Genomic DNA, 12,204 nt, shown 5'->3' on the forward strand with positions numbered 1-12,204 from the left:
ATCAAACTAAACAACACTACGCAGTGTAGATGGGGAACTTACTACAAGGATTACTTCATATGTCATACATATGCACGTTGATTTGTTCAATGATACGATCCAATATGGCCACCAGACGGCCATTTTATTACAATTTTTTCATGTACAGAGTCATAACTCAGGCATATCTCAACCGATTTTATTCAAAGCTGGTACAAGCACATTGACCACTGTCATAGATATGCATGTCAATTTGTTTTGTGATATGATCCAATATGGCTGCCGTGCGGTCATTTTTTTACGATTTTTTCATGTATTGAGCCATAACTCAGGCATATCTCAACCTATTTTATTCAAAGTTGGTACAAGGACATTGACCTATGTCATTCATATGCCCCTTGATTTGCTTTGTGATACAATCCCATATGGCCGCCAGACGGCCATTTTATTACAATTTTTTCATGTACAGAGCCATAACTCAGACATGTTGCAACTAATTTTATTCAAAGTTGGTACAAAGACATTAACCAATGTTAAAGATATGAACGTCAATTTGTTTTGTGATACGATCCAATATGGCTGCCATGCGGCCATTTTTTAACGAATTTGTCATGTACAGAGCCATAACTCAGACATGTATCAAGCGAATTTATTCAAAGTTGATACAAGGAGATTAACCTATGTCATACATATGCACCTTGATTTGTTTTGTGATACAATCTGATATAGCCGCCAGGCGGCCATTTTATTACGATTTTTTTCATGTACAGAGCCATAACCCAGGCATATCTCAACCGATTTTATTCAAAGTTGGTACATGGACATTGACTTACGTCAAACATATACCTGTTGATTTTTTAAACAGTAAGATCAAATATTGCTGCGTGGCGGTGATTTTGCTACAATTTTCTCATGTAGAGAGCCATAACTCAGACATATTTCCACCAGTATCATTCAAAGTTAGTACAAGGACATTGACCTATTTCAGACATATGCTGTTCAATTTGTTTCATGTCATGTAGTAGTATCATGTCAATTATTGAAGTTTCATAATTAGGCTGATATGTCAAGAAATACTGCATCAAATTTCATGAAACTTTGTACAGATGTTAGGCTCACATTGCTTTAACATTGAAAAAGACATTTATCAGTGTCATTTTAATTAATTTGTAATCGCATATGTAATGAAGTTTCCTAATTATAGTGATATCCACAAATACAACATCAAATTTGATGGAACTTTATACACATGTTGATCTCATAGCGTTGTTCATACTGCATCAAGCTTTATGAAATATGGCCTGTTGATTAATTCCTAGTTGACTCATTTAATGAACTTTAGGATGGTGACCTACATATGTCTTATGTTTTCATCACCATGGAACTCATTCTTGGCAATTGAGCACCATCTGTATCAAAGTATTTTGTCACAGACCTAATTAATGAAGAGGACTCTATCCTCTCTGAGGACTTGTAATCAAAGTACCCATTAACAAGTGGGGACTGTGTCATCAACGATGACTTGTTTATTACATTATTGCTATTTTGAAATAAATAGTAGACAAATAAGAGATAAATGAATTCGAGGTTTTGCGTTACGTTCACTTCATTTCGCAAATCTCCTCCCCCCCTGAAATTGACCTTATTAGCATAAATCTCCAGGGAGTTGATCGGGCAGTTTTTGATTGGTTACAATTAAAATAGCACATTGCATCTTAAAAAGTTCCTGCTGTATGAAAATTTTTGAATCCCAGTGTCTTTCTTCTTGGGATTTATTGAGATATGGAGGACTTGTAGCAACGTCATGCATGATTTTGACTTTGTTTATATAGTTATGAATGAAGCCTATTCACATAAATATTCCGATATTTATGCCCAAGGCATAATAAAGCCTCAAAATTTAAGGTATTTCGTACTTTTAGTAAAATTCTGGGCATGGGTATATGACAAATCAGTTTTTACGCAATATTGTCTGTTACTTGTGTCGTACCGGCATTTGTGTCATTTGTGCTGCGTCAGACACTCGTGTCTGACGCAGCACAAATGACACTTATGCTGATACGACACAGGAACAGGCAATATTGGGTAATAACATCTAAGTATTTGACATTTTCATCACTACACCAAAAATCAGCTCAGTACGTGCAGTGGTTTAGGAGTTTTTGCGTTGGACAGACAGACATCGATCCATACATACATACATACATACAGACAGACAGACACCTCACATACAGACTTTTTTCAACCATATAACCTCGCGATTGCCATACATGTATGGCAAATGGGAGCTAAAAAATGCTATGAAGATGGTAACAGGGGTTCATGCTGAGCGTTTTCAGAGGCATATGAGCCATCATATCTGCAGATTATGCAATAGGCCCATATCACATGAGGCCATTAGGGGATATCCATGCAACGCAGTACCAAACACTCCAAGCGCACACAGAGGGTGCAAATAAAATCTGAGTATACCCCTACAATTTAGTCAGCTCAGTAGTTTGTAATACATGGCAGTCAACTAAGTAACCTTGGAGAAAGGCTTAACAGTAGCAAAGTCCCTTTTGATTTTTGTCACAGCTCAAAATTGTTCTCCTACACCTCAACCCGAACCATGAACACCCCCACAAGTTTATGATATGACCCATCACAACGTCAGGAAACTGACGGATGGAAGTTGGGCTGACGGAAGTTGGAAGTTGACGGACGGAATTTAAGTTGCTTTCACACCGTTTACAACTTGAATACCTTCTCTGTCAATAAAAGACGAAAAACCATGTATAAGTTGGTACCAATTAGAAGATAATTGTAAAAACTGAAATTACCTGTTGGAAAACATGATGAGAAGATCAAGGCCATAGTTGTATCCAGTCCATCGCCAACAGTACTGTAAAATAACAGAAAAGTCACCATTTATTCATCTTCGAGAAAACAATGCACATGTTAGTCTAGAGTCTTTTCAAAAGAATCCCTAATACTTACATCCCCATCCTTCTTAATGATTCTTCCACATCTCATTCCATGACGACCAAGAGTCTCAGCTGACATGTCTGTTGGTCTGTTCAAACAAATCAAAGTAAATCATTCTGTCCATTACCGTAGAATGTACCTCGAGGCCAGACATTTGGACTCTCTAACTTTTACAGTTCTTTTCTGATCTACTACTTGGTTCATTTTAAGCCATGGCATAAGAAAACTATTTCACCATTTTAGTTTTTTGAAAATTTTATTTTTCTCCATAAAGATAACACAGGGATGGCAGCCATTTTGAATTTAAAATATCTATGAATTTTGGGTAATTTGTTTCTTTAGTACCAAAATTTGCACTGGCCCCAATTTTTATTCTTTATTTTGTAAGACGATGATTGAAATATTCCTTGACAGAAATTTGATCAAAAGTTTAAGTCTTTCACATTCTAGGTGGGGCATACTATCTTAAAGTTGCAATATGGATCAGAATTGACCTTCATATTTAGAAGATTTAACTTTACAGAAAAATCCATAACAATTTCATTTGCAGATTCGACCATTAACAGGAACACGGGGATGGCTCTACTTTGAGTAAATTGATTTAATTACCGAATAAATTGCTGTTTCAGTAAATACTGTTTGCGAGGGTAAAGCATAGAATTTGAAACGGCATTTTTACTATTTGAATATGTACGCATGCGTATATGGTGCATGGTAACGGTTTGCAAAATTGCAACATTGTGTTAACATGCCTAGCTAGCCTTCTCAAGGGCAAGCGGTCAGGTATCTGCTTGCGCCCTGGGTCTCTGCTGACTGATTCAACCTAGTAAAAATAGAAGAAATTGGCCAAAAATGTCGGCAAAATAAAGATTGTTTGGTCAGATCGAAAGATGGAACCAGAAAAAGAGTGACACGCGACTACTGCACCACATGGGTAAGCCTAATTCACATGCCACGTGCCACGGGCCGCATGCCACGCGCCGCGTGCCAGGGACTCGTGAGAAATTATAGGGAGGGAGGGCCTAATTAAAAAGAGTATACGGAATCTAGGAATTGCGTTAGTTTATACATGCCCAGAGTATAGTGTGGCAACACCACAATACCCATCTCAACACTACCTTTGTTACGCCAAACTTACAAAAGTTGGGGATTGAAATTAATTAGATGGAATAAAGTCTAATTGAGTTTGACCAATTTCGACACCTCTACACACAGTGAGGCCGGAGTCGAGTTGTCGCAGAGTCGCCGAGCGGAGAAGTTTGCCACCGGCTGTGTTCTCATTGTATTCAAACTTACTGGCATGTAAAGACCGGTACAATTGTGCATGTTGTCGCAAAACCTTCGCGATCTTTGTGACAAACTTATGGTGAATCACAATGATATTTGGGAAAGGGTGTCAGTAATTGTTTTCATTACCAGAAAGTAAATTGAAGTAATGCAGTACAACTAATCTTACGGTAATAACACAGCGTGTAGGTAGAAAAGTTGGCTACTACGGGATACGCTATCCGTTCACGCGATCACTAGGTCGGAAGCAATTCACACTCAAAGTTGATGCAGAAAAGACAAAGTGAAATACTATTGGCTGATAATTTTAGTTTTTCTCTATTTTCCCGCCTTTGACACAATGTTGCGAGTTGCGTCACAAAACGCTGCATATTCTGAGGAATGCTACAAACCTTCAGCATGGCTTTGAAGCCATGGATTTTCTGTCACAAGCACTAATCTTACCAGCCATGCTAAAATTTGGAACACAAAATAGTCTACTCCAGACAAAATTAGAGTAGAAATATTTCCCGCCTCACAAACCAGAGATAATGAAAATCATATTCCATAGCGTGCAATGGCATTCATGTAGGAAGATCGCTGGGGTTGTTATCGACATTCCCCTATAATTACCGTGATAACTGAAGTTAACGATACGCACTTTATCTTTGTTTACTTAATCCAGTTTGAATTGCAACAACAGTATTCCCCCGAGATCTTATATGCAGCATGTCTGGAGTGGGGAAAATTAACTTTGTTCTATGGGAATGTTCATATGACATTTCTAATTTTAGCGGCTTTTTATTGCAACACTTGCTGATTTCTGCCCCTTTAACAAATAGTATCGCCCTATGCGTTGGATCGCCACCACACTGAAAATCGGTGGAGGCACAGTCCTGATCCTGCACAATGCATCGAATCGACAGGCTTTTATCACCGTTATGCGACAGTGGGCCCTTCAGTCACATGTACATTTGTGGAGGACCTTGGTTCCAGCCTGAAATTCGTTGAACAAGAAAGGAAAGTCTCTGGATAGCATATATCACAGTGGTTAACTGGAAATGCATTTTTTTACGCATGGAGGTACAATGAGAGAGTAGTCTTTTGCCCGTGATTAGGACACCAAGACTGGCCAAGACTGGATCGTGTTTCGAAAATCAGTGTTGACCTGGCCTGACACGAGTATGCCTATCGCGTTCATGGTAGGCCAGCCTATGTGTTGTGGTTGGACTGTGGTTTACTTGCATGCTGCGAAATACAGCGTTTTGGTAACATTTTGATTGATACAAGTTGGCAGGATGGTGGACTTGCCCACAAAATAAACCTGTTTGCAACGTTTTGATTGATACCTGTCAATAGGCTTACGCCCATACCAGTCACAGTTCGATAGACACCATAGGACCTAGATATTTGCAATATAGCATCCTTAACATATGGTCTACAAAATCAATGTACAGAATTTTGATTGATCAATTTTTAATGTTACAAATTTACGTGCTGTAATTTCTCTCAAGTCCCTTTCTGCATATGCACAGAATTCGCTGGTCATTCGCTGGTCCCCAGTTCATGCATTTAGAAGGCGGGGTTGAAGCCCGAATGTTGATTTATTCATGAAAACGAATCAATGAATTAAATTGGAGTGAAATGACCTACTTCTGACTTGCGGCGCATGGCACGCGGCACGTGGCACGTGAATTAGGCTTACCCACACCACCTTGAGGAAGCAAACTGTGTCTACAGTTTCTCGCGAAAACACCAACGTCACCACTGTGTGCTGATCAACTTCGCTAGCCAGTGGTTTCCTCGGGCAACACCGACAACACCGTGCGGACCCCATGATTTGTAATGTGAACCGGGCCATAGTCCGTTCGCAAGAAAATAACTTAGATATGTTAGCATTCATTAATAATCTATATCCTTCAGGTCAAATATGCATTTTTCGGAAACAAAGAAAAACTGCAGTCTCCATCATTAATGGCAATGGTCTCAGTTACAACGTGTTGATCGACACGCTGACATGGCCATGCAAGACCAGACTGAGGGGCAAGACAGTTGCCGAAATTCTGCAGTGGTGGATGATACTGAAGTGGGCAAAGCTTTCGAATAAATATAGCGTACACATACCTCACCTTTTAACATGAAAAATGTAACAACATGCAACGGGGAGATGATTAATTGTGGAAAGAGGCACGTGGTGAACACAACCAGATTGGTGTACGTGTCGGACGCTCGATCGATCGAACGTACACAGTAGGTGCATACGGTGCGGCACTGATATACCGGTACATGAAAATAAGTGAGAAAAATCAATCACACGATCTTTTGTGGAGCTTTACTTTATCATATCGACATACTTATATTTCTGAAACATTGTGATGCTACCAAAGTTAGGCAAACGCAAAATTTAGAAGGAATTATTGTTATATATGTCAAGTTATATCATCGTGTCAACATCGCCCCTCAAACGTCATCTCTTGGTTGTACTTGTCAGGTGCACAGCAGAAAACGCCAATGTTTTTGTTTTGAAAGTTTGTTTACAAAATAGCCGCAACGTCTCAAAATAAATGTATTTGTGTGCCGGGATTGGTAAGAGGCTTAGCTAGGAAGAGTACTTCAACGTAGTATGGTCTATTTGCTTTAGTTTTACAAAAAAAAACCCGACAATTTTGATCCATATTGCAACTTTAAAACACACACAGCATTTACAAAAATTACCATCACTGAAAGGTGATACAAATTCTGACTCTGAGAAAGGTACATGTTTTTTCAAAGTAACAGTGTTCTCTTGATGTCTGATTAATTTTAAATTTTAAAGCACTAGTACTGTTGTTTTAATTCTAATTTTAATATTTTCATTTGTGTTGAACATTTCCTGATTGAAGCGATCCTGTCAGATGCATGTCTACCAAATATGACTTCAATTGTAGAGTGACGGACTTACCCCTTATCACTTCCTAGTTCTATAGCTAACATAGTCTGCCATTGATGTTTGTAAATTGGAAATAACCACTCTGTAAAAGAACCATGCAGAAAGTCTTACGTGCAGAGAAAAACGAACAAAAGGGTGAACTCAGCAGTTAACGTTTAAACAAAATTTATTACGAAAATAAAACTAATTGCTAAGTCAGGGATAGAGTACAAGCTTTAAAAGTGTACAGACTACTTATCTCAGCTGGGACGGCAAAGCTCCAGTCTCAGAGTTGTAACAGTCAGTTGGATGAATGAACAGTCCTTTGGCTTGCAGGCTTGAAGCTGCACAAAGTCCACAGTATAAATCCAGCGTTGGCAGTGAAGGTCTTGAAAAGTCTTGAGAATGACTACTGCTGGAGTTTAGTAACACACAAGAGACACGATCCCAAAAGTCTGACTGGAAGCTGTGCACGTCCCTTTTATAAAGGCATATAAGAACAATCTAGAACTTTTATTGACATGCTAATTACTGTTCTAAAATTATCTCCCTTACACAACTAATCAACTTTCCAGAACATTCCAAACATGACTAATTGAATTCAAGGTTGTGAGGTCATCAAGGGCAGTGACCTTGAGAATGTTCTAGACTAATTGAACTCAGGTCATGATGAGTGTGGGGGAAATGACCTACATAACAAAAGTCAAATGTATAACTCCCACTCGTAATACTTTTGTTGCTTCAAATTACTGTCTCCAAAATTTGCAGCTAAATTGTTATTATCATGACACGTACGACTGATGGGATGAATTGATAGTTTCATAGATACAGCTATGCAATATTCACAGACTACATAATACCAATACCATAGCTGCACCAATACATTCTGACGTGGCATACTCACTATGTTGTCTAAAGATTCATTGGAGAAACAACAGAAATATCTGTCCACACAGTGCCTGGTTGAGTAATGATGAAATAAGTTGTTTCATGCAGCTATATGGCTGAGCTGTTTTTTGAGTACAAACTGGCCTACATAATCAATCAATCAATCATTCAATCAATACTTTATTCATCCCAAACACTAGGCAATTAAAATGGTGACTGAAAAAAATCTACACGCACGAACGAGAAATCTACAAAAGAGAAACAAATAAAAATAAACAACAGACAGACACTGGATAAAAAGCTTGACATCTTTTCTTTTCATTTAAAAGCTGCACTGCGGTTGGAATAAAAGAATGTTTGCGCCAATTTGACCTAACAGCCGGGGACTGACAACGCTGAAGATAAAACATGGGACATTTTACATGACATTATAGAGTGAGCCTTTCCGAGCACCTGTTGGTTGTAAAAACAAAACAAATTTCTCTTAGGAGTACCAATTATGTTGGAGCATATTGAAACAATCTTATCTAATGAGTGTTTATTTTTAACAGACAAATTATGCATCCAACAAATAAAGGAAAAAATTAAAACACTTTCGATGAATGTTTTGTATGAATGTTTTGGGATAAAATATTTCTATCAACTCTAAATGAATCCAGTTGTCTCAGAAAGTTGAATTTTTAATTTATTATCAAAAATAGAACCCTGATAAGCATAAGTTGATACAATTTTCACTTCTTGATCATGTATGATGGTCTTCTCCCTCCTGTGTCCACATTTCCTGAAATCAATGACCATTTCTTTTGTTTTCGTGATGTTCACGTTCAAATATGATTGGTCACACCAGTCGACAAACTAATTGAGAGCGGGGCCATGATGATACTCAGACTCCATATAAAGTGAAAGTAACGCACGTATTACGAAAGTAATTGTTGTTTTTTGCAAAACCTTTATTGTACTTTATGATCAAGATCCCAACTGGGATACGATTTCAATAAAGGCTTACTTTACTTTACACTATCATCCGCAAACTTAACAAGATGATTACCCTCATGTGTACTTCTACAGTCATAGGTGTAAAGGATATGAAGAAGAGGAAAAAGGCCACAGCCCTGAGGAGACCCAGTTGAAGTACGGTATGTATCAAATTGGAGATGCGACCGTTGACATACACTGTTTGTGATCTACTGGTAAGAAAATCGATAATTCAGAGAACTAAGTTGGTTGACCAATGTCAAAATTCAACAGAAGTTTTTCTGTGAGAATGTGCAGTTGAATAGTATTAAAAGCACTTGAAAATCTGCAAAGAGTATTCTAGCATGTGCACCTGGCTTTTCTAGATGTTTATACAGCATGTTTAAAATGAAAAGCTTAGCATCTTCTACCCTTTTTCCAGGACGATATGCAAACTGAAGAGGGTCAAGTTTGTGTTCTATCTTTGAAACAATAATGAATTTTGTAATTTTTTCTAGTGTTTTCATAACGAGAAAAGTTAATGCAACGAGATGAAAATCATTTAACTGTTTAGGGTCGTTTTTAAGGAACTGGAACTACTTTACAGTGTTTCCAAATAATTGGAATAGTAACAGTGTCAAGAGAGATCTGGAAAAGGTGTTGAAAGACCCCACTAAGCTGATCAGCACAGAACTTCAGGGTGCGTCCACAAATGCAATCTGGGCATGGGCTTTTATTAATGTTTAGCAATTTTCAGGTTTTAGCAACCATTTCTTGAGTAATGACAAGGGAATAGTCAGGTGACAAAGACTTTTTTATGCTGGTAATTCGAGAAGAGAAATCAAACTTTTCAAAATCAATGAAGAATTTATTAAAGGGGTATGGTATAGCATCATCATCGATACCTTCAACACTGACCTTTGACCTATTATTGTTGCAGGCCCTGTTGACTGCTGCCATGTTTTTAACCCCTTGACTACCAAGGCCAATGTATTCCTATATACCAGGCCCCTTATATAAATATTGATAAAATCTTGGGTATGGTCATTGCATGAACACTGCTTAGAGTAAAAATTAAGTAAGCACCAATAAACCATATATTTTCTGAATCAGCATGAAATTTCCCACTTTTTCATACATAAGTTTTGTATTTCCAGGTCACGTGACTGGTCACATGACACATGTGACCAGAGTTGGAAAAGAATATGAATATTTGAAGCATCAAGACGTGTTTTGAATCCATAAAATGACGCAAATTTGAATACAGTTGCAATCTTCATGGCATTGTCTTTACATATATGTAATGATAACTACCGTTTACTTTATTTATAGATGTACCTGTTTAAGGTTCCAAGACAAGAAATTGACCATTTTAAACTAACAATTCTCTAGTGTTTAGTAAACTCAGAACCCCCGTAAATTGTATATTTTCGGAAAGTCTAGATATAGGGGAACATTTTGGTTACCAAAAGGTAACCATTGTTTACATAACTATCACGTGACAGGTATTTTGCATAACCTTTCAAAAATCGGGTTTCCCTGTGTTTTGTTTCAATGCTTTGAGATATATGGCTGAAATTTGTGTGAGTGCAAGCTGTCCTAAGGGTCTTCAAAAGTGTGTCTCAGAATTTTTTTAAACCTTCTTTAACAGTTTTTATGCCAGAAAAACTTCCAGAGCAGTGAATTTAAACGTAGTTGATTTCTGTAAAATTGTGCTTCAAAAAAACTAAGCAAGATATTAAAAATCTTAGACACACTTTGGATCAGCGTTGTAACAGCTTGCATATCAGCAAGTTTGAGTCAGATATTTTGAAGTATTGAGACGAAACATAGGGAAAACCGATTTTTGAAAGGTTATGCAAATTACCTTGTCACGTGATATTTATGTAAACAATGGTGATACTGTGGTTACCAATATATTCCCGTATATCTAGGCTTTTAGAAAATGTATACTTTACGGGGGTTCTGAGCTTATTAACCGTTAGAGAATTGTTAGATTAAAAAGGTCAAATTTCTTGTCTTGGAACCTTAAGATATCTCACAAAAGGCAGAGTAAATGAAGCACAAACATCAGCATCTGACATGATTCTGTATATGAAAATCAACACATTTTATTTGTTAACACCTGCTTTATGTCTTCCTTGCAGTAACATGCAGCTAACATGGTTATGATTTATCAAAAAATAATTTACAATTTTTAAAAATATATTTAAGGGAACAACATATCACATGATCAATCACATCACCAGTCATGTGACCAGTCATATTGATAATATGGCTGCTATAAAATTTCACTGGCTTATAGTAAAAAATTGTATTTCCTCCCGTTTCATTCACAGAATATTGCTGTTAATAATAGAACTTATTTACATACTAATCATTTGTTTTCAATAAATAAACATTTCATTTCATAAAAAAAAAACCATAAAAATCTTCGCGATCGTCCGTACTTCTGAAAACTGTAAACAATCAGCGAGAAGCTTCTGTGTTCAGCCTGACCTTTCAGGGTCGAGGTCATGGGTAACGACATTTGCTTCCGGATTTTTGCCATACTCGGATGTACGGGGGCGCAATCACATTCAGGCCAGATCGGAATACATCAATCTTAGTCGCACTGCGTGCCGATGCCAAAATTACGGGATTTTTAGGGACAAAAACGGAGCAAATACGCCTATTTAACTGTGCTGGATATTTCCGGCACTTAAGGTATATGGTAATTCAATATGGCGCTGGATATATCTGGCGTTCAAGGTAGTCAAGGGGTTAATACCATGCCATGCTGATCGAAAATAAATTTGAATATGTGCATACTCCTCCATTACTTGAACATAAAAACACAAGTTATTTTCAGAGTAAAACATGGCATTCCCCTACCTCAAATGAACACAAATATCTCTCATGATAAAATATATGTAAGTAGTAGGACACACTGTGCCTTTCTGAATAGTCTGTGACTGTTGTGCAAATATGCACCAGCTCTGGCTAAAATGTGCATCAGCTCTGTCTAAAATGACCATAAATTACCTCCTGCTAGCACTATTGGCAATGGACTGTTTGTTGCTAGTTCTTACTGCATCACATCAATATAACACTAATGCTTGTATACTACCCTATTGAAGACTGGTACTTGTAAATGGACTAGATCATTATGGAAACTTTGGATGATTTTTTCACTATTTTTGTGTGTAATGTCAACCATAATTTCTTATTCTTCTCCCGAAAGTATTACAATATGCACAGAA

At 37.5% G+C, this 12,204-nt stretch overlaps 1 protein-coding gene across 4 annotated transcripts in view; it reads right to left on the minus strand.

The window, feature by feature from the left end:
- The window catches only part of LOC139116311 (germ cell-less protein-like 1), a 353,529-nt gene that overhangs the window by 142,133 nt on the left and 199,192 nt on the right, over positions 1-12,204 (minus strand). For all 4 annotated transcript variants that reach the window (XR_011548279.1, XM_070678942.1, XM_070678946.1 and 1 more), the window contains exons 11-13: positions 7,154-7,223; positions 2,959-3,034; positions 2,802-2,863 (exon numbers count right to left, since the gene is read on the minus strand). Coding sequence is in view for 3 of the 4 variants with exons in the window: in XM_070678942.1 (XP_070535043.1) it covers positions 2,802-2,863; positions 2,959-3,034; positions 7,154-7,223 (208 nt within the window). In the remaining variant the exon portion in view is untranslated. The remainder of the gene's footprint in view (positions 1-2,801; positions 2,864-2,958; positions 3,035-7,153; positions 7,224-12,204) is intronic.

The sequence above is a fragment of the Ptychodera flava genome, chromosome 17 (genome assembly GCF_041260155.1).
Source record: "Ptychodera flava strain L36383 chromosome 17, AS_Pfla_20210202, whole genome shotgun sequence".
Taxonomy (NCBI): domain Eukaryota; kingdom Metazoa; phylum Hemichordata; class Enteropneusta; family Ptychoderidae; genus Ptychodera; species Ptychodera flava.